Genomic DNA, 23,995 nt, shown 5'->3' on the forward strand with positions numbered 1-23,995 from the left:
GAAAGCAATATTTTAACTGCAGTCACCAGGAAAATGAAAAGATGGCTTAGAAATTTCAAAGAAGTGCCAGACATCCATTTAGCTCTGGAAAATTTTGTATAAGGGTTTCACTGGCTCTTTGCCAACAGAAATTGTGGTCAAGATGGACTACCTTCCCTGAAGACACGTTCTGTCTCAGACAGACAATCTTGTGTTTGACGCAAGGATGTCATTTGAAATTCTCTTGCTCGTGTTAGACAATTGCAATGGTCCCATCTGGATTTGCAATCAGTGCCTCTATAAAAATTTGAAAGTGATTAGCAAAGGGTTTGTTTGTACTGATACAAATGTGTGACTGAAAACAAAGCTTGGTTTCAGCTGTTTCCCATATGGCTAAAGTCAGACACATTTTCCTGCTACGGACAAATGACAGTTTTTGTTACTTTGATTTAAAGCAGCTCTTTAAGTTATTCATAAGGTTATAATAAGGCTTAAATTCAGTCAAGACAGCCTGTCAATGTATCCAAATCAGATTAATTCAGAACAAACAGGACTAAAAATGCTTCTGTGTTTAGTTCAAGCTCCTTGTCCTTTTCTACAAACCATGTAACATTTAAACCCTCAAAAAATAGTTATGCACCTCTGTAGCGTTTTTTCCATTCTCTAGTGTGGAAAATTACTTCTAGGGAGCAAAATGGTAAGTGAGGTCAGTGTAGGTATGACCTACTTCTTTGCCATCTGCCCTCTAAAAATAAAAAGTTACCCAGAGAATCAGACACCATCTTCCACTTATTCTGCATATTATACAGTGGAGAGGTCCTGTTTCTTCTGCTAGTGTGCTTCTGCATGGGAGCTGGACTCATTAGCATCGATGTGTTTTCCAAGCTGATGACTCTTAATCAGTTACAGAAACTCCAGTAGACGTAGTTTCCTTTATTTCAGTCTGCAGTAGTTAGGCATCTGATGCAAATTGTCTTGCTTTTTATTAAGAACATCTGTGAGTGCTCTGCATTTCAGTTTGTCTGTCTCAGCACATGGTGCACTGCCTGCCTTAAGGAGTAGGGCAAAAGTCAGATTCTGGTGCACTTTGGCATTACAGAATGGTAGGGCTTGGAAAGGACCTGTAGAAATCATCTAGTCCAACCCCCCTGCTAAAGCAAAGTCATCCAGAGCGGGTTGCCCAGGATCACATCCAGGCAGGTTTGGAATTTCTCTAGAGAAGGAGGCTCCACAAGCTCTCTGGGGAGCCTGTTCCAGAGTTCTGTCACTCTCATAGTAAAGAAGTTTTTCCTCATGTTTAGGTGGAGCTTCTTGTGTTCTAGTTTGTGCCTGTTGCCCCTCATCCTCTTGCTGAGCACTGCTGAAGTGTGTCTGGCCCCATCCTCTTGACCCCTGCCCTTTAGACATTGATAAGCATATTGATAATACACCCTCTCAGTCTTCTCCAAGCTAAACAGCCCCAGGTCTCTCAGCATTTCATCATCACAGAGATGCTCCAGTCCCCTTAGCATCTTTGTAGCCTCTGCTGGATTCTCTCTATTTGTCCCCTGTCTCTTGAACTGGTGAGCCCAGAACAAGGCACAGTACTCCAGATGTGGCCTCACTAGGGCAGAGAGAACCTTTCTCAACTTGCTGGTTAAACTCTCCTTCATGCACCCCAGGAGACCACTGACCATCTTGGCCACAAAGGTACATTGCTGGGTCATGATAAATCTGTTGACAAGAACCCCAAGGTCCTTCTCTGCACAGCTGCTTTCCAGCAAGTCAACTCCTAACTGGTACTGGTGCATGGGGTTATTCCTCCCTAGATACAGGACCCTACACTTGTTGTTGTTGAACCTCAGGAGGTTCCTCTCTCCTCAACTCTTCATCCTGCCCAGGTCTCACTGAATGGCAGCACAGCCTGACAGTGTGTCAGCTGCTCCTCCCAGTTTTGTGTCATCAGCAAACTTGCTGAGAATACACTCTGTTCCCTCTTCCAGACCATTGATGAATGTGTTGATGACAATGAAGTCTGGGGAGTCTTCACTGAGGCTTCAGCACGGGAGGCCAGACTCTGCTTTCTGTTACAAAGATGAAAGTTTGGAACAATTTAGAAGAAAAAATAAATGTCACCCTTTTTTTGTGCAGTAGTGGAACTGAGAATAGCATTTGCCTGCAAGTCCTTCAAACTGACTCTTTTCTTCCTCTTAGTGTTTAAGTAAGTGGATTCAGCATCCAATTACATTGTGGCTATGAGGATGGTAGCTGAAACCAGTAATGGAAAAGGATTGTCACTTTTGGTTGACTTTTTTTTCATTTCCAGGAGTAAGAAAATCCTGGGCATGATATATGGTGAATCATAGACACTAGAGTCAGAAAACTCCCTTTAGGTCATATCCAGCCAGTCTCTCAGGGGATAATTCAGGATATTTTTATGTCCTGTTAAATAGTAGGCTTTCTCTTCAAAATCTGTGTCCATGAAGTTCCTGCCTTTTTGCTCAGAGGGTCATTTGTTAGTTGATTAGAGTGCATGTAACTGTGATCTTAGATATATTTTTTTCTCTTATGTCTCTACTTTGAAATGTGAAGAAGTGCAGTACAGACTTGAAGGTACCTGAAACTGTGAAAATGTTACTATCTACTACACAGCTTGTGCTTTGGATTCATAACTATTACATCTGACTGTTCATTTGCTTCGTTTCCTCTGATTCTCATTCTTACTTCTAATCCAGGCTGCCCCCTGAACAATTCATCCCCATCCGCTAGACATTTACAAGCTGATGTAACAGTTCCTCCCTTTTTCATCAGTACATCCTGTCCAGAGCTTATTTTTATTGCTCTGCTCTAGACTTCTTACAGCTTACCAACCCATTTAGGAAGAGATATGAAAGATTCCAGACTAGATGCAGTAAATCCACATGGAGAAAGGTTTCTATAAAACTTTATCTCCCTTGTCTAACATGTGGAGTGTTTGTATATAATCCACGATTGCCTTGGTGTGTGTTCTGCGTGGAAAACATCGTGAGGGCACGTGAACTGATTAATCCTTCTTTCAAACTTCTACAGTAGCAAATCAAAACAAAATGATCAGTCTTTTTTTTCTCCAGTGGTTGCCTGAAGAATCCCCCTGCTGCTGATCCATTAATCTCTTCCAGTGGATCATGGTGATGAGAAAGATGTGTGCTGCGTGTGATTTGTCTGGAATCGTTAATGTCTAATCATCACTCTTAGTCCTCGTGTATCAGTGTACCCAGGATATTTTTTGTTAGGTAATTACTTGTTGCAAGAAGTTTCACAATGACAGATGGGTTCATTCAATCTGTTTCATATGCAAACGTTTAGTTTTGTAGTCAGATTCTGTAGTTTAATGGAACAAGCTCCAAGTCTCATTCTGCTGCTTTTCAGCAGGCAAGTTGCACATCTTTGGATTTCCTTTTGTTGTGGCAAGCCTGTATTAAAGCTATATTAATTCCATCTGATCTTGCACATGTAACTAAGAAACCTACATGCAGCTTTTAGGTTTCCTGGGAAACATTTCAAAAAGCTAGTCACATAAAATTAGTGCAGGTTTTCCTTTGTTTGCTGGGCTGCAGCATGCAGTAGTTTGACAGTAGTCTCAGGGAAGCTGAGTTGCTTGTGCAACAGGGACCAGACTTCAGAGAAAGGGATGAGGCACAGAAGAGGTAAGGGCAAATTTATAGCAGTTGTGAGTGAGAAAATCCATGCATTTGAATCAGAGTCTTTGTCCTAAATGCCACATGAAAATTGCAGGTGAATAAAAATGAATAATGAAATGCTCTTTTCAAACCTTATTGTGATGTTAAAATTGGAAACAGATGGAAACAGATACTCCTCATATTTATAACAGATCATTGAAGAGACTAAAAGTGACAAAAGGGAAAACAAATCTGATTCACATCTGTATTAAATTTTATTGTTATTATTATTCTTACAATAATTATAATAATAACAATAAGTAATAATATCTAGCATTTATGTGTCATTTCCTATCAGCAGATGTGTGCTTTGATAAAGAGGCATGAAAGGAGGGAGGGAAACAGAGGAACAAAAGTTATCCCAGTAAGTCATCAATCAAGCTGGTGGCTGAACTGGAAAGGGAGTACAAGTCTTCTGAATCTCTCATTTTGCAGTTAATATGATTAATTTGGCCATTCTTCTGAAATGCTTTTTGAAATCTCTTTAGGTATGTGCTGTTGTACATAAGGTAGAATCATAGAATCATTTAGATTGGAAAAGACCCTTAGTATCATTGAGTCCAGCCATGAACCTAACATTGCCAAGTCTAGCACAAAACCATGTCCCTCAGCAGCACCTCTATGTCATTTAAATCCCTCCACAGGCAGTGACTGCACCACTTTCCCGGGCAGCCTCTTCCAGTGCTTGACAAGCTTTTCATTGAAGATATTTTTCCTAATATTCAATCTAAGCCTCCCAAGAAAGTTACTGGACTCTTTTGAACCTTGTCTCTAATTCTTCTTTGTCTTCACTGATTCTCTCCTGATTTTAACCTATTCTGCTAGAGTAGTTAAACCTCCTATCAACTGACCTCCCAAACTCATCCTACTCTGATTCTTCACAATGTCCAAGTCTCTGCCTGAGCTGTCAGCATTTCCAGAGACTTCTGCATGTAGTTTTTGCATTTCTGAAAATGAGGAGCATGGCACATGGCATTGTCAGAAAAAGTCATGCTCATGTTTCCTATTTCTTTTCAAAAAGAGAGAGAACCATAAATAAACAGAATTTCTTCATTAAAATTCCACAGATGGGAAATATTATCTTTGGTCTTTTTGATGGAACCAGCACACTCCGTGCTATAACAAGACCTCCTTGAATTATTAAATTCAGCACACATGCTCTGTTTTCTGGCACCTCACCTGTTTATTTGCCCTGTAGAACATCCTTCCTATAACCTTATGTCTGCTAAACAGGCGCCTTGCACGGTCAGATGGACTGGATTCAAGCCAGGTCGTTGGTTGTGGAGGGGGGAGGTTCAGAAAGAGGCTTTTAACCATCTCGTTTAAGAAACCCACAACAAAAATATGCATGAGCCAAATGGAAACTGATGGTTGGGTTTGGTCTTCCACTTATTTTTCAGTAATGGCTGTGGTAGATACTGTGCCACGTAGATGAGTTAGGCAAAGGACCCTGCTATTTATGGGAGGCATTTGTGAGCACCACTGTGGGCAAAAGCACATGATACATACCAGTTTGACTGGAACAAGGCTGAGCAAGCTCTGGCCATTTAAAAAGTCTGTTCTCCATTCCTTGTTTTTGTATCTCCCTTTTCCAGCCTGAAACAGACATTTTCTTTAATGAAGTCCTATTGTCCTCCTACCTGCCCATGGACAGTTATTTTCTCAGAGGCCAGTTACTGTTGCTGGGATATTGGCATTGATTTCTTGTCAGTGGCCTTCCAAATAAAACAGAATCACAGAGTTTTTATTTAAGGCAGTAAGAATAACAAGCTCCCCGTGTTTCAAAGAGTTCTGCATGCTTTGTAAGCAGACAGAACACAAAATGTCTCTCTAGGTTTTAAATACCTGCATTTGGATCTGGATTTACCTCATCTAAGTTTAGGTCCTTTATTGAGGGTTGGATGAGATGACCTTTAAAGGTCCATTCCAGAGCAAAGCATTCTGTGAAGCTATGATAGGCTGAAAATGGTTCTGGTAAGAGTCCAGTCAAATCCACTAACAGGTGATGAAGAGGGGGATCTAAATTTCTGAAAATGCTCATCCCTTCCTTGTTTGATTTTGCAGACAAAAATACTAGGGGCCAGCCTGAGGTAGTGAGCCTAGAAATAGATGCTGCTTGACCTTAAAGGGAGTGTAGGAATGACCTGAGGTACCTGGAAAACCAGAGGCCCCTCAAAGGTTGTAAGACAGTGAGTGGACAGAGGCTTTGGGGAAAAGCAAACCTGCAGTGACCAGCCAACAGCTAGAATGCAGCCTGATGTTAAAGGCAGCAGCTACTCCTCAATTAGGATAACTGACCTGACTGAAACGAAGGCTTCTTCCCATTTATGGGAGACGGGGATCTGACCTGCAATGTTTTTATGCTCTCCTTATTGTCTTAAAGTTCATGCCCTCACCTTCAAGCATTGTAATTGAAACCATTTGGAAAATGTTCCTACAGGCCTTGTTCATCTGAACAGTTTGTCCTGACTTCAGTGGGGCTGTTATGTGAGTAAGGAACTGGAGGGGCTGTGAGTTTCCAAACGGTTCAGTATCTCTCTGATCTTCTTTTGTCAAATGTTGTTTGACAAAGCTTGGAAGTTAATTTAGCAGACCTGTGTAGGAAGCACACATTCTGAGGAGAAGGCTGGCTGTTCCTTTTTGGCTTTGATTTGTCTGCATAGTAAAAGATGAATGTTTGTGAGAGTGATCTTTCACTCCTCTAATTTGCCATCTTTTGTGGCATCTGCGTATTTCCCGTCTTGAGAAGTCTTGTTATGAGTACGTTTGTAAAAAAAAAACCATTTTCTTTACTTTTAAGCCAAGAATTTACATAAAAAGCAAAACTGTTGTATAAAAGGGTATTTAAAATAAATAATAGCACAGTAATGAGTCAGGGAACAGTTACCTAATTAGCTATAGCCTCGTTATCTAACAGAAGAAATTCTCTTTGCGGAAGAGAATTGGGTTTGCGCTAATGGAACTCTTCAGATATGAATTCTAAACCTCATCACACACTCCTTATCACTTAAGATGCTATTTTGATATTTACCTACAACAGCCTGTATGTTGGCTTCTGCCTTTTAGCAGCGTGTTAGGTGACTTCTACGTCTGTATGCTCGAGGTGAAGACCTGAGGGCTGTACTGCAGGAGCTGCTTCTGCAAATCTGCATCTAGAAAACACACAAAGAATTTTTCTGTTAAAACTCTTCCAGTTTCCACTAGCACCCACTGCATCTGCTGAAGCATGATTTAAATCCTAAGAGTGGTAAAGCCATCAACAGGCATCAATGATTTTTAAGGTTACATATCACTTTTATTACTATGCTAGCCCCATCAAAACTACCTGAGCCTCTAAACTGGCAAAGTTTCTTTGGCCTATGTGTCAGTATCACAGAGGCAGAAACAGATCTTACATGTTTTGCAGATTGGTAGCATGCCAGCAGTGCAATGTCTGTTTAGGAAAGGACACATAAAACTGGTCATAAAATAAAGATGATTACACAGAGATTCCTGTACAGTAGTAATTCTGTCTGCTATAAGGATAATAAGCAGAGCTGTATTCAGAAACATTCCACTGAAAGCAAAAGGTTGTATTTTGGTTTTAGCTTCCCTGAAGAATTTATTAAAGATAAAAACCCCAACAATTCAGAGGGAGAACAAGCAGTATTAGTTTGAACTGGGAATACAGCTCTCAGCGACAGGAATATAGCTGATAATAAAAATAGTTTGTAGTTGAATATTAAAAGCCTAGCTGGAAGAAATAAGGTTTGTATGCTACACTAAGCAATCTAATCACTATTTTTACTCAATTATTTACTACTGAAGAGGCTAATATCATTAACTGGTGCTGCAGCTGTATAGCAGCAGCATGCAATAGGAGGATGGTATCTTTCTCAGAACACATTAGTCTTAGGTGAAGAAAACACTACAGGATATTCACTGACCTCTGAAGATGCAAGAAACTTCCATGACTCATTTCATATCTGCATATATTAAGCTTCAAACCCATAGATTCATCCCTCCACTTTAACACACTACAGATATTAAAGCATATATATGCCTGCCATAAAAACATACATGCCATGAGAAAAAATAGATATGACCCTAAATATAATACATAGAATTAGTCTTAATTCTTTGCTGGACTTAAACCTTAAAGACTATGAGGTGAAGCAGCAGGAAAAGCTAAGTGTACAACAGTCATCTAGTCCAACTGCATGGCCACTTGAGCTGATGTCTGGGAAGTTGCAATCTACCACAAGACAAGGGCTGCTTTTCCAGAAATGTATCCTAATTGCCTATGGAATAATTCATCAGTACTCATGTCCTGGCTGGGTGATCAGTAGTAGACACCCAGTACAACCTACTTGTTTTGCAACCATGTAATCCTCACCCTTAGGCTTTCCACCACACCATCGCGAACTGTAAAGGCTGTGCAATCAAACCTCTCCTTTATGCATAGTGCAACACCTCCACCTCACCTACCCTGTCTACCCTTCCTGAACAGCCTGTAGCCCTCCATCCCAGCACTCCAGTCACAGGACTCCACCAAGTCTCACTAATACCAATGATGCTGTAGCTCTGGGAGCTGACCAGTGCTTCCACTTTATCCTGTTTGTTTCTCATAGTCTTTGCTGATATGCAAACATTTCAGATACACTGCTAAGCTCTCTGCAATCTCAAGAGCAGTGTAAATGTTTCCACTAGGGTTGCTACCCTCAGGTAATGCCATGCCAACCCTTGGCTTATCTACTGCAATCCTATTGGTGCCACCTCCTACCCAACCCCCCAGTTCTAGTTTAAAGCTCTTGAGTGTTCTAGTTAAAGGGTCTTGAGTATGAAAGTCATTTACATGCAATTACACATGGAATTTATTACTTCTTTATAAATAAGTATACTTTCTAACTTTCCAAAGGAGAGCAAAGGCTTAGAAAAGGCATAGAAAAGGCATCTGTTAAAGGAAGTATTGGGGGGTTTAGCTGAGAATATTGAATTTTTAAGAATAATGAGTCCAAAGAAGCACTTTCTGTCATAGCTGAAAATATTTTATGTATCTGGACTGTGAAGCTAGAAGAAGATGCAAAAGTGAAAGGCTTAGTTGCCCACACAGGGGTGTCTCATGTCATCTGGGATTCTATGGCATCTCTCATCTGGCTTCCAGGTACTGTTGCATAAAAGCACAATATCTCACTGATCTTGTGTAGCATTCCTGACCTAAACTCCCTGTGATTTTATAGCTAGTGTAAAAGAAAACATTTCTTTTGGCTCAAGTCATCTGGGATATGATCTTTTTCATGTAAGAATACTACAGCCAGATTTAATTGCCTGCCTGTAACTCAAGGTCTGCTACTTGATCTATGTCTTCCACGATTTACCAGAGCTATCCAGGTCTCACGTTTTCCACGATGCATTGTTTCTCCCCCTGTTCCCCCACGACATTCTAATGTTTTATATCTTTCTTCTATCTAGGTTGGGAGTTACTTGAAGTCCCCTAAATATCCAATTTGGTTGGTAGGCAGTGAAAACCACTTCAGTGTTCTTTTTTGTTTGGAGGAGGATTTATCAGATGACTGCACAACAGGACGGAGATTTGATCTGTGTTATTATGATGGCTTGGCCAACCAGGAAGAAGAAATACGGTTAACAGTTGGTATGTACCACTCACTAACTCTGCATCTCATCTCTGGTGGTGGCAATAGCAGCATGTTTGAAGGAAGAATCCAGTAATACAGTGATGGTCTCAGGCATTAAAGATTGCTTGTGTGCCTGTTTCCTAACTTCTGTAATTAGTTTTGGTGGTTAAATGGAAATTAGTTTTCAGAAGGAAATTTAGAGCATGGACTCAAAGAAAGAGTTTAAAGTGAGCATGTGCTACTGGACACAAACTGGTAAATCTTCCAGTGACACATTTCCAAGGAACAGGTGGTGACCTGGCCTGGTACTCCCATTCTCCTTCACATCTTCTCATGTCATTCCTACAGGCAGAATGTTCAAGTTTTCTGTTCCTCAACCCCACGTGCCTATAATGAAATGAGCAGGGAGGGTGAGGAAGTGTGAAATCCTTGCCTCCACAGCCAGCTACTTCAGAAGATGGCAGTAAACTGCCCACAAAGTCTAGTGTCATACCTGCTTGTAAGCCAACCTGGAAATGCATGCATGCAAAAGATAGTCCATCTTGTTACACTCGTCGTTTCAGGAAACCACACCAAATTTTGCAGCTGCTTTTACAGTAATTACATCTCTCCAACTGGAAGGCATTTGGACAAGTACTCTGATGCTTAGAAAGCTCCTACTTAAGGCCATATTAAGACATTCTTGACCACTAAACTCTTATTTGCTAATAATATCCTACTTATCTTTTTTTTTCTTTCCGTTGATATATTCATACAATCTAATCAAATTCCTTCTGAATCTTAAGGAGCCACTCTGTTGTAGTCCACTCTTCAGAAATAATTCCTTATTTGCTCTTACACTCTGGTTCTTAGACAGGAGGAGTTATACATAGGTGGTGTATGTTCTAATTGAGTCCATGTGGCAAAGCATTGGGAGTGCTGAGCGCTTTAGCATCTCACAAGATCTGGTAGCGAATTCAATCACCTTTCTGCCAGTGATTTATCCTCTTATTTCAATTTTAATCCCTGTCATCCTATTGTAGTGATCCCATTATATATTATCTCCCCAAAAATGCTTAACCTTTGCAGGACCATAATTGTCAGCTGGTTCCCACATGATCTGTCCCAGATAAAATATTCTTTGTAAGTGACACAGATGATACAGTGCAGCACAGGACTAGAGAGATGGAGACACATCTTTTTTTACTACTGTGTTGTACCATGCAACACAGAGTGCAAACCAGGTGCCTTTCTCTATCTTTTCATCATGAATAAATCAGTTGTGTTTCCAAAATCCAGAGCCCCAAGCACTCAGATCTGTGGATGAGAAAGTTCTCAGAGTATAATATAAATCTTTCTCTTTACTGTTCAGCCTGTCATGACATATCTGTATGTTTCTCCTCAAAGACTAAATTTGCACTGAGAGGTAGATATCTTTTTGTTGTGGCTATAACCTCTTCCAGGGACGTGTTCTAGTAAATCTTTTGTTATCTGTGAAATTCTGCAAAAGGCTGTAAATGCAAATAATTTTATCATTCCAGAAAAGAAGCATTCCTAGCTCTGGCTTCACAGTAATCCCTTGCTAGGTCTGGAGGGGGAAAAAAAAAAAGAGAGATTGCTTTACATCCAAAAGGTAACATTGATCATACACCTAACCATGCATACAGGACCAGCTGGAGGCATCAGAATGCCAAGTATTACTGGCATTTCCCTTGGGGAAATACCAGCAAGCTGTGATGGTTAGGCAGTGTCACCTAGAAATACAACAGGAGGTCCTGGGTGCTGCACAGCCACCTCTCGCTGGTGCTGCTTGTCAAACCTGTTCTCTTTTTCTCAGCAAGAAAGTGAATTCCTAGAAATAGGAATCTTGTTTATAATCAGAACATTTATAATCAAGGCCACATTTCAGGAAATCTTGAAGGAATTACGCTGGGCAAGAAAGGCAAAACAGCCAGAAAGTAAAGGCAGAATTACATTTTGGGGGGTAATAACAATTGCCACTTTGCATTGAGAATTTGCCCTGCTGCTCATAGTCATAGCCATTAGCCAAAACATAGACAGGAGGTATGAAAGTCCTGCCTAGGAGCAGGGATTTATTTTTCCTTCCTAGCTGAAAGAACTGAAGTCTAAAAATGACAAAATTCAACAAGCTGGCAATGACTGGGAAAGGCAGCTGTGCCATATGGCTATCCTGGTAGCAACACCATGGTGTGGACAGTGGCTGTTGCTTCACACTGTGAGAAGATCAGTATGATGGTATCAAGAATTCCCAGACAAGTCCAAATACTATTGGAGACCTCTAATGAACCATTATAAACTCTTCAATATTAGGTTAAAAAAGGCCCTTTAAAGATTCCTGTGTACTTCTAAGTTCCTGAGGATCTAGGAGAACTCTTCCAGTGCTTCATGGGCTTTTAAATATTGGCCATTTCCTACTGCCCCAGCCCTTAGAGCCATTTAGAGCTTTCTGCATGTATTTATACCAACAACATCAATGAGAAAAGGAGAGCCAGGTTATCTCTATGACATGAGGAAGCCAGATACATCTGAAACTGGCAGCTGTGAACATAGGAGCAATTGCCTCCTGTCCTGTCTACATCAGTCTCACTGAAGCAGAGCCATATCCTACACCCTGTCTTGGCATCCATTTGTTGCTCACAGCCTACCCATTGGCTGGGTGACAGACAGAATAGAAAGAGAAAAAATCATAGTCTGCTGCAGTTTAAAATGTTTCAGTCCACAACAGGAAACAGCTGAGCAGACTGACATCCAAGCTGGTCACAGGATGTTTTCTCCCTGGGAAGTTCAGTGACTACTTTCACTGCTGACAGATCCAGTGTCTGAGACACTGACCTCTCTGTTTTCCCCGGAACAGCACAATTGCCTCTCCATCCCGAAGGAATGCTCACAGCCTCTGATAGCTCTCTTACATCCAACACAGCATCATCTTCTCCCATCTGTGCATTGCTTTGTCAAAAGTCAAGGGACAAGAGTGAATGAATCTTAACCCAGCTTGGACTGGACTTGAGTTTCCTATTCAAGAGTAGACTACCTCTGTCCCTAGTATAGAGCAACAATAACAATTGCTTTCTTGGTAATTATGACATCAGTCACAAAGTAAAAACCTCATGACCACTCTTATGCCTATTCTTTCACTTGATAATTCATGTTTTTCCTTGAAACAATCTCTATTAGTAAACTAACCTAGGTCAGAGCATGAGTCTGAACACTGTCCCATGATCATCTTTACTGTGATGTTGTCAGCACAGTTCTGCACAAGATTCTGGTCCAAACCAGCTGATATGGGAGACAATCTGGGGATCATTCCCAACAACATCTGCCTTCAGCCACCCCCTTTTCAGTGTGCTCAGTCACCAAAGGCCTTTAGCCTTCCATCACATGAACAAGCAATAGACCACTAACCAAGAGGGTTCAAGAGATGACAAAGCCTAGATGCCAGCCTGTTCACTGCACAGTTGTCTCTCAAGCCCATGCTATTTGCAAGGAGCCATAGTCATGGTATCTACTCTGAGTATTCTTGGCCCTGCTCGTGACCACTCCTTCCTGATGGTGTGAATGTGGGCATGGAATGGTATTCAAGTGTCAGCAATGCTCACCTTTCAGCATATTTCAGCCCATAGGTGGAGTTCCCAGAAATTCCTGCACTGTTCTATGAGTATAGAAATATAATTCGGCCACTAACAATGTCTGTGATGTCTCTGCAGACACGACTCAGGTGTGCACTGAAGGGAAACAAAATGATCATACCTCGCCGGTTGAGCACTGCATTAGGACAAAGTAAGTGAAACTCCAGTTTTTCATACAGATATATTCACAGTTGATATAAATAATATATGCAATGCTGGAGGTGGTAAAAAACATTGCAGCAAGTCACCTTGCAAAAGTACTGCTGAAAAATCAGAGAAGATCTGGATACACCAAGCTGTGATAGCATGTGTTACACATTTGTGTGTTCCTGTAGTTAACATCAAACTGACTAAGATTTTCACTTTGTTTTTAAAGGACTCTTCACTACACTGAAAGAACTGACTAAGGCAAATTCAGTTTGAGTGCACAGTTTGGTTTCAGTAGATCTAAATTTCGATTCCCAAAAGTGACTGATTCCTATTGTAGAGGTATAATGAGAAAAGGAAAAAGTTTCTTCTGTTTTCATCAGTCTTTGCTGAAAAACAGAGTTGCACTGGGGGACCTGGGTATTATTCCCGATGCTTAAAGCCCTGTGCTCAGCAGTCTTGGTTGTCTCAAGCTTTCCACGCATCCATGGGCAGCACAGAGCTTCACAAGATCACAAAACACTCTGTTTTGTGAAGTCATTATTGACAGATCTTAGGTCATGTTCTCTTCTTAAGTACCACGCTAGTTCCTGTCATGTTAGGATTTTCATGGCCATTTTGAGGTCCATATGATATTAAAAGGTGGAGTTTTAACCAATTTATGCAAGTCATACTGGAGTTGATTCCCCCCCTTTAATCTACTGGAGAAGTAAATTACCAGCAAATTCCAATGCCAGTTTATTTTGTTTGTTCCATTCTCAGGCCTGGCTGCTTTACCCTGATCAGTCTGACTCCTTGTTTTCAGTATTCTTCATTTACTTTGAGCATATTTATTGAAGCATGGCCTTGCTAAAGGGTTTGCATGCTGCCTTTTTTTGTTGTTGTTTTTAAGAAGTTTTTCTTCCAACTATGAAACAGTATATAAGGAAAAGGTAAAATAAACCAAACTAAACAATATTTTACAAATTGGGAGGAAAAAATGAAGTGCTTTCTGCCATACAACCATAGAAAACATGCATAAACTAATTTATAATCAAGCAAGCAAGAAAGCAAAGATCTGTTAACTTATTTTGACCAAGCATTCATGCTGAAGCTCCTTATCAAACCTTTCTCATCCAAAAAATGCAGTGTGGAAAATTTCACAATCTGAACAATCAGATCTGAGAAGATTTATGGCTGTTTCCAAATGTTGTTTGGAGTTTTTCCTTTTATTCATATGACTCAGTTCTGGTTTACTTCATGAACAGCTTTACCCAGTGTTTACCCAACAGCCAACCATCACCATCCTGTAGTGCAATGAGTTATATGCCCAACATCTGCCTGCTCTTTGTTCTCTTATCCTCTCCCAAAAGGAAAACTGCATATGTAAGAGGCTGTTTCTGGTTTTAGCTGTATTTGTTATTATTATCAGAGGAGAAAAGTTGTTTTGTTTCTGCAGGGGGGAGGAGGTTCAGGTTTTCAGTCCCTGTTCTATAAAATGTCAGAAGAGGAAGATAGGAGTTTAAAGCAGGTAACACATCAGATGGCTACAACTTGTCACCAGCAGGCATCACTTTAACCTGCAGACACCAGCCAAAGGGTCAGTGTAAGCACTTGTGCCTTCGTTGTGGCTTTCAGCCCTAGACATCTGTAGAAGCAGTCAGGTTGTGACCAAGAGATGTCTGGAATGTGCATCCCTGGGTTGTTTGGGAGATGCCGTGCAGACGTTTGATCCCATTCCTCCCTGAAGAACACTCTCATAGCAGAGTCGTGATCCTCGGCGCCTCTCTGCACTGGAGGAAATAACATCTGTTAGCTCTGCCTGAGGGCAGTAAAGCTTTGATCTGATACTGTCATCTGAATTCAGTGGTATATTTTGTTAACCCTCTAGCTTTTCCCTGTTGTAGTGGGGCTGGATGATACATTAGTTCATCTATTTGGCTTTGAAGTAAGACATCCAGTGGAAATTCAGTGAATAACAAAAGAGGAGAGCATGGACATTTCATCCTGAATTATGGATGTGCTCTAAAACAACACCAAATGATTAGTACAGGAGATACTCTCTGAGTGTTATTCCAGGCTGAGCATTGTTCGGGGCCTGAAACAGTTCCTCTTGGGTTCCCGTTGGGTTCCCGTAACTCCATGACCCTTGGGTGAGGTTGCAGATGAACCTCATGGGTCAAATGTAGTTTGCATATTGCTAATCTGATGAATTATAATTGAATCAGCAGCTAGAATCTGGATTTCATTTGAATTACATTGTGGCACAATAGCTTGGGGAAGTGATCTTGCAGAATTGTCCAGACAGTTTGTTTCTCTCTGAGAAGAAAAGATTTGCTCAGCACCTGTGAGTGAGGATCCTCACAATTTAACACCTTCTCCTGTGCATACTCAGACGGTGGGAAAAGTTTTGAACTGTCTCACAGGAGCAAACAGCCAAAGCCTGCTTCTCACTCTACAGATGGCTCAGCAAAAATGGTTTGAAAATAAACACAGGAGTTATGAAAGTGATCTTGAATCCTGCTTCAAAATATCATTTTCTCTTTAAGCTCTTTATTGAAAGCCCATTTTAAAAAAGGCCAATTCCTCACTGCAGCATGATTAGCAACACCCTGGGCCATAACAGCAAAAATGGTATCCATGCATGTTAGTATTTTCACAGTGCAGTGTAGGCTCAGAGCAGATTTCATTTGGTGTCTCTTGGTCTCTCTGGGGGTTTCTGTGGATCCCTCTGAAATCTTTAATCGCCCTGGTGAGAGAGAAGGTGGTGCCTTGGGAAGATTGTACACAATGATAAAGGATAATTTAATGGCATTACCTGAAAAATCCAGTGGGAACAGAAGGACATGAAATGGGGACAAAGTTGTACTTCCCACCTGCCTTTGGTTGTTCTGGGGGTGATATTCTGAACCTCTGGGAGGGATAGTTCTCACAACTGGTGATTACCAAACTAGGTTGAATGTCCCCAGCTAGAACATACTCTGCTTTCAGCTTGAGATGTGAGGCATCACTGTTGTGTATTCTCACTGAGTCCTGGGAAGAGCACAGTCTTTCTGCAAAGTTGTTATTTTTATTTTCTCAGCAAAACAAAAAAAGAAGAAGGAAAAATCTGATGACAGCCTTCAGATGGTCACTTCCTTTGAGACTTTGCACCGACTGCTGCATGAGTTCAGCTTTTAGTTTTGTTTTACACTTAATTATCTTGCTCAGAGAAAGGCCTGAGCTGCCATATCCTTGCTGACACATTCTTTCCTCAGGGACAGAAAGAATGGGGCACTCTGGCAACTCAGTGCTGTCCTCACCCCCTCACCAATGTCTTATGACTGTGCACATGCGCTCTGAGACAGATTTTCAACACATCTGAATGCTTACCACTGGGAATGCAACAGTTTAACTCTCAGAATATATGGACCGTGAGCTTGCAAACCTGAGAAGTGCCACAGAGAAGGGTGCGATTCATGCAGTGAGTGACTCTGACCACACAGTTAGTTGACTCATGTCAACACTGGAAGGTCATCAGAGAGCACCACCCTGATTTCACCAAGTCTTTGTTCAGATCTTTGTCTTCTGACATGACTTGAAACATTTGGTAACAGTTGTAGGATCGATACCTTCTTTGCATCCAGTGTTGGTCACATTCTTGGAGAGGGCATCTGCGCAGGAGAAGCTGATACAGAGTCAGGAATTAAAGACATGGAAGGGGTTTGGGTCTGTTGGCAAGGGCATGTAGTGATATGACAAGGGGTGATGGTTCCAAACTGGAAGAAGCTAGACTTTGTTTAGACATTTGGAAGAAATTCTTCATGAGGGTGGTGAAGCACTGGAACAGGTTGCCCAGAGAAGTTGTGAAGGCTTCAACCCTGGAAGTTTTCAAAGCCAGCATTAACAACCTATCTAGTAGGAAATGTCCCTGCCTATGGCAATGGGGTTGGAATTAGATGATCTTTAAGGTGCCTTCCAACCCAAACCATTCCATGATTCTGCAACTCATCTGGCTATATGTGGTTAAATCTTGTACCCACCCTGGTAGGTACAAGCAAAACAAAGGTACTTGTTCTGAGTCACCTTCTACTGAGGATCCCTCATTGCCTAGAATAGACTGGAGGAGGAGTAAGGAGCCTTGAAACCTTGGCACAAATACCTCACTTCTGTTCCTTTCCCTTTGAGATGTGATTAGTTACCCCCAATGAGTCCATCCTCATCTCTCTACAGTTCACTGGGCTGTTGAGGGATGTTGGGTTACCTTTACAATGATGCGATTAAATGATTGATGTAAAACCATTGCTTTCCTTTCTAGGTGGCAAGGAGCTGTTATTGACTGGCATGGCACTAAACCAATCTTTTGATTGACCTGACCTGTACTTTATTTGTAAAGACAAAAAGGAAATGACTGAATTAGCACATTCCTATTCCCACCAATGCAGGAAGTAGGGCAAGACTTGTGCAGTTTATGATGAGGAAGAATGGCATGGTTTGCATGCTGGAAGAGTTTCACCTCAATCACCTTGTGTTTCAGATATTTTGCTTATAAAATAAACAACACTTACGTAAATTCCTTGTCACTGCCTTAATCATACAGCTTCTGAGAGTAAACTGAGTTTCCACCACGAAATCAAGGTTACAGATGAAGCAGTGAAGTCGTCAACGTCCCCTTGAGGTCTCTTTCTGGATCCACTCTGTATCCTGCTATTGTTTCAAAACATCTGATGAAAGATGTGGAACCCAGATTTCTGTCACTGGACATGCCTTCTCTGTACCATCTTGTTCTTCCTCCTCAAAACTCCCAAGAAATATGTGTTCACTTCTTTACCTGATATTGTTAAGTCTTCTTTTGCACTAAACAGATTGGCTCCCATAGTGGCTTTTCAGATAAAGCCTGATCTCTGCAAAGTTCTCGTGTCATAAAATTTGCAGTGAGGACTGTGGTTTTGTGTAATCAGAATAATGACACTAGTAAATTCCTTATACTGGGTGCAGCTGGTGTGTAACAGTGTGTGGTGGTTTGGCCCTGGCCTGGAGGCCAGATGCCCACCAAAGCCGCTCTGTCGCACCCCCTCTTAAAGTGGACAGGGGGAGAGGGGAAAAAAAATATAACAGAAGCCAGGAATAGGATAGGAGCAATTTTAATAACATTAATAAGCAAAGAGCAATAGACCATGCAGAAGCAAAGAAAGCAGGGAGAGAGATGTTAGTCTCTACTTCCCATCAGCAGGATGATGGTTGGTCTTGGGAAGCAGGGCTCTCTAAGCTTGGTGGTTACTTGGGAGGATAGACACCATGGACGAATCCCCACACTTCCTTCTTTCACTTCATTCTTATACCTGAGCTGATGTCATGTGGTATGGAATACCTCTTTGGCCAGTCTGAGTCAGCTGGCTCAGCCATGTCCCCTCCCAAGATCTTGCCCCCTCAATGTACTCTTGGGGCAGGGAAATGTTGAAAGGACACAGCCTGGATACTTACTCAACAGCAGCCAAAACACTGCTATGTTATCAACTACTGCTGCAAAAACACAGCACTAGAAAGATGCTGTGAGGAGAATTAACTCCAGCTCAGTCCAACCCAATGCACAGTGCCTGACACTGATGTAGCCCAATTTTCCTTCTGGATGAGAGATAGCTGTATCAGTGTCTTTATGTTTGTACCATTCTAACTGCTTACATACTAGGGTTTATTTACACCAAAGTAATAGCTAAGAGCTGTGGCTTGCTTCCTGATAGTTACAAGAAAACAGAAGAGCTGTTAGGTTTGAAATTTAAATGGTGCCTATCTGTTATAGATAACTGTTTTTCATGATGAAATAAAGTGCATGTACTGAAATGATGTACTGTGGAGATGCACCACGAGGTGGTGAAACAGCAGTTTGTATTCTGAAATTAATTCCCTTAGTGACATATTTTGGTGGCACTTTACCAAAATCAGAAGAAGTTGCTGAACTGAAGATTGGAAGAAATGCCTTGGAGAAAAAAAGGCAGATAGGTGGTGTTTCTAGAATTGTTCTTCCCACAAGTGAGTGAATATTCCATGAGAGTTTAATAAATAAATGTTACTTTTATTTGTCATTGCAGCATCTTCCTAGTCAGTATGCAAACTCCTCTGAGTCCTGATAAACAGGACCCTTTCCAAACAGTTGCTCTTCCCAAAAATCAGTTCCCAACAAAAATCCATTGTCCTGCTGTGTGTGGTGTGCAGATACCAAAAGTGGCTATGCAGATGCAACTCTCTGGGAGTTAACACAAGAGCTAGGCTTGAAAACCAGCGTAAGTATAAGCCATAACAGAGTACCAGAGAAGTTTGGGTAGTCTTTGAATGAATACTTGTCTCCCCCTTTGCTTCCCATTCACATCAAACTATCTGTATGCAGTAACAGATCTCAAGGTTTCAGTTATTTAATTCAGGGAACTGCAGTTTGTTTGGTTTAGCTGAGATAGGCAAATGTCTTTAAACTTTGTGAGATTAAGATGTCCCATTCAGCCTTTGAGGCGCAGGCAGCATCAGATCCGAGCTCATTCCCGACTCTGCTACAGGAATGCCACATGGCCTTTGGCAGACTCCTTCATCTTTGTGTATATGGGGATGTGTTTGTACGGTCAGCTAAATGTGTACTCATTACTGCTTATAACATACACTCATCATCCATACCTCAGGCACTCCAGTTCCCCAGATAGAGCTTGCCTTGGAGTAAGCTTCAGTGTTTCTGGGAGTGGCAGATCTCAAACAGTCACAAGTGCCAGATCCAAAGCCTTTCTTCCTCTTGAAATTTCTATGAGCTATATTCCAAACTTTGCCTTATGAAGCAATATAGTTTGATTTTCCCACCTACCTCACATCTGCAGTGTAAAATAAGATTATTATTTTTTTGTTGGGGCTTTTTGTTTGTTTTTGCAGAATGCATTTGAACAGAAAAATAGGGCAGGCATGATGAATGGTGGAAGATTTTTGGAGCTAGGTTTAACAAATAAATTCCTCTCTGGGTTTTCCAGTCCAGCAAAGCTAGACCATTTAAAGTACTGCTTTAAAGTATGTCAGTTTGATGATAACCTTCCACTCCCTGATAGAATAGCAGCAAAGATAAGTGTGCATCTGGGGAAAGAGGGAGCTGCCCGGTGACAGGCCAGCTTACATCTGACTGAAGTATGGATGTCCACAGTGCAGATGTGTTCAGAGCAGCTGTTCTGTGTTCAGAGGAGGGGAGATATCTGAGTGTGATGTATCTTCACTTTAGGATGAGAAGAACTATGAGCCAGACTGCAGGATTATGAGTATTAAGGGAGCCTAAGAGGATTGTCTCTTGGCATAAGAGAAATATAGATTAGTGAATTGGATTTGGAAGCAGACTCTGGTTTATGGTTTATCTTGAAGGGTCAATGAAGATGAGGAGAGGCCATGAACTCTGACCCGCTCTATAGAACAGGCTGCAAAGAATTTTGATGCTCCTTCACCACTGATTATAAGAGTACTTTGCTTTTATTTTTTTTAAACTTAATTTCTACAACAACAGAACCTCAGCAAGGCAAATCTGTCTTACCAATTATGTGTCATTGTGTCCACATGTAGTTCTGCAAAATCCACTGCCCACCTCTCAAGTACTTTAGATGGACAAACTCCAGGTTCACCTATGCCCTCACTCACAAAGGCAGAAATAAAGTACTTGGACCACTTCAGCAAACTACCACCTGTGTAGAGTAATTCCACCAAGCTGGATTGCCAAGAACCTCAGCATTGCTAAGTTCCTTCTACCATCCTTATTCCTGGAGCCTTAGAGCAGTATCTTCATTCACAGGAGTTTGGTGCCAGTGTCCTTACTAGGCAAGAGAGAAGGCTCTTAAGATTTGCTAGAGCATCCTTTCTAGTGCCAGGTTCTGCACATTGGCCACAGCAACCCCAGGCAGTGCTACAGGCTGGGGTCAGAGTGGCTGGAGAGTGGCCAGGCAGAGAGGGACCTGGGGGTACTGGTCGATGGTAGGCTGAACATGAGCCTGCAGTGTGCTCAGGCAGCCAGGAGGGCCAATGGCATCCTGGCCTGTATCAGGAACAGTGTGGCCAGCAGGAGCAGGGAGGTCATTCTGCTCCTGTACACAGCACTGGTTAGGCCACACCTTGAGTCCTGTGTCCAGTTCTGCGCCCCTCAGTTTAGGAAGGATGTTGACTTGCTGGAAGGTGCCCAGAGAAGGGCAACAAAGCTGGGGAGGGGTTTGGAACACAGCCCTATGAGGAGAGGCTGAGGCAGCTGGGGTTGCCTAGCCTGGAGAAGAGGAGGCTCAGGGGAGACCTTCTTGCTCTCTACAACTACCTGAAGGGAGGTTGTAGACAGGCGGAGGTTGGTCTCTTCTCCCAAGCAAGCAGCACCAGAACAAGAGGACACAGTCTCAAGCTGGGCCAGGGGAGGTTCAGACTGGATGTTAGGAAGAAATTCTACACAGAGAGAGTGATTGCCCATTGGAATGGGCTGCCTGGGGAGGTGGTAGAGTCACCATCATTGGAGGTGTTCAGGAGGAGACTTGATAGGGTGCTTGGTGCCATTGATTAGTTGATTAGATGGTGTTGGATGATAGGTTGGATGCGATGATCTTGAAGGTCTCTTCCAACCTGGTTTACTCTGTTCTATTCTATTCTATTCTATTCTGTTCTCAATCTCTGCATCCAGAAGGTGGCTTACATTTTGTTATTTGATATAAAGCACCAGAAGTCATTTCCCTTAAGACATTACAGGGCTTTTTGAGTTAAACAAACAGGGCAATGCAAAACGATACAAGACAATGCAAAAACCTTTGCACAGATCTGTGTAAAATCACATCCTGTTCCAGCAGCATGTGTCCTTTTTTAATTATGTTTTCCTCTTCATTGTTTCTCATTTTCTTTTTCATTGCCCAATGAATGTGACTTCCTGAAATGAGCAAAACAGCAACTGTTTGATAGTTAAGCATTAAACGACACTCCGGCGACGCTGGCACTTGGTCTGCATAATGCCTTGATTTCATTCTCTTCTGTGGCATGAAAAACTTAACACCCTCTGCTGTAACTGGACCCCTTAGCTAACAACAGGCATGGCATTTTGCATGTGTAGATGAGTGTGCAAGCAGAGGTATTGCTTTGATAGGGTGTCATGTATGCCACCTTTGGACAAAAATGTATATTTAACTCTGCCTTGCACAGCATGTCCCATCCAAGTACAACAGTTGAAGCAATGCTAATGGTAAGAGCCCAGGCTTCCTCCTCTACTTTTTTTTGTTTTTAATAATTAGTTTGCCAGTGGGAATTAATCTGGGAGATTAATGTTTCATGAGCCCCATCACATCAGTAGAATAACTAGAAGAAGTTGGGTTTCCTCTGAGAGGAACTGTAGTGGGATAAGGTAATGGTGTTCCACCCAGACAACTACAGACACTCGAGCCAGTTAGTCTGAAGGTAGTTTAAAGTGTGAGGTACTGTCTGTGTGCATGTCCACCATGCTCAGTTTAGGAGGGATGTTGACTTGCTGGAACGTGTCCAGAGAAGGGCAACAAAGCTGGGGAGGGGTTTGGAACACAAGCCCTATTAGGAGAGACTGAGGGAGATGGGGTTGATTAGCCTGGAGAAGAGGCTCAGGGGAGACCTTATTGCTCTCTACAACTACCTGAAGGAGGTTGTAGACAAGCGGAGGTTGGTCTCTTCTCCCAGGCAACCAGCACCAGAACAAGAGGACACAGTCTCAGGCTGTGCCAGGGGAGATTTAGGCTGGAGGTTAGGAAGAAATTCTACACAGAGAGAGTGACTGCCCATTGGAGTGTGCTGCCCAGGGAGGTGGTGGAGTCACTATCATTGGAGGTGTTTAGGACAAGACTTGATAGGGTGCTTGGTTCCATGGTTTAATTGATTAGATGGTGTTGGGTGATAGGGTGGACACGATGATCTCAAAGGTCTCTTCCAACCTGGTCTATTCTATTCTATTCTATTCTATTCTATTCTATTCTATTCTATTCTATTCTATTCTATTCTATTCTATTCTATTCTATTCTATTCCTACCCAAATGGTTGTGCAATCAACAAAGAGCTCATTACTTGTCTGATCTGAGTCGCACTGTGCTGATCCAGAGCAGACATGCTGCAGAGTTTGGGGGTTGGGGGGGATGAGTGTCTGCACAGACTGAGTAGGTTTCTCAACTGTCAGTAGGTCTACTCTACAGCAGAAAAGAATGGTTTATCATTATAGCAGCGAGCACTTGCAAATAAATCATTGTGGGTAAAATCCAGACTTAATTTGGTCACCCTGCTGGTGTTTTTCTACATATCTACCTTTACACTGGTCAAATCTGGGAAAACATTGGTGATGGACTACCATGAATGAATCTCTGCTGTCACTCTGATGTTAGGACATTGAACTTACAGAATCATAGAATCAACAAGGTTGGAAAAGACCTCAAAGATCATCAAGTCCAACCTGTTACCCAAGACCTCATGCCTACTAGACCATGGCACCAAGTGCCACATCCAATCCCCTCTTGAACACCCTCTTGAACACCTTGTTGGCTTGTTGGCTCCCCGGTGGAATAAAAATGACAACTAGAGTCTGTTGTTTTCAAGTCTTCACTTTCCTGAGGCAGATTTGCTTTTGTTTATGTTCCTAATCTATCTAATGGGCTAATTCGAAGTGGCAGGAAAAGGTCACTTTAGAAATTAGAGGCAAGCTGAAGTGCTTGGAAAAATGACACAGCCATAAGCCAAGTTTTTCATAAGTGATAAGTGGCCTGAGGGCTCTAAAAGATTCAGTTGTGGAAACTGAAGTACTTGAAGAAGGCACAATTTGCTGGTGGTGCTTGGGAGCTCCATTAAACCCCAAGGACCTCAAGTCACTGGTGGTTTCTGAAAATGCTGGAACCAGTTATTTTATTCAGGAGTGAAATAGTCAGTTCTTGAGAGTGCCTGCATGATCTGGGGTATGATTTCAAAGACATAATGATACAAAAGGTAG

The 23,995-nt window shown here is 41.9% G+C and overlaps 1 protein-coding gene across 1 annotated transcript in view; it reads left to right on the forward strand.

Moving 5' to 3' along the window:
- MINDY4 (MINDY lysine 48 deubiquitinase 4) overlaps nt 1-17,505 on the forward strand; it is a 54,437-nt gene extending 36,932 nt beyond the window's left edge. Inside the window, exons 15-17 of the mRNA XM_054171356.1 lie at nt 9,129-9,309; nt 12,997-13,069; nt 17,342-17,505. Coding sequence (XP_054027331.1) covers nt 9,129-9,309; nt 12,997-13,069; nt 17,342-17,390 — 303 coding nt within the window. The 3' untranslated portion in view covers nt 17,391-17,505. The remainder of the gene's footprint in view (nt 1-9,128; nt 9,310-12,996; nt 13,070-17,341) is intronic.
- Nucleotides 17,506-23,995: the final 6,490 nt, after the last annotated feature.

This window comes from Dryobates pubescens, chromosome 21 (assembly GCF_014839835.1).
Source record: "Dryobates pubescens isolate bDryPub1 chromosome 21, bDryPub1.pri, whole genome shotgun sequence".
Taxonomy (NCBI): domain Eukaryota; kingdom Metazoa; phylum Chordata; class Aves; order Piciformes; family Picidae; genus Dryobates; species Dryobates pubescens.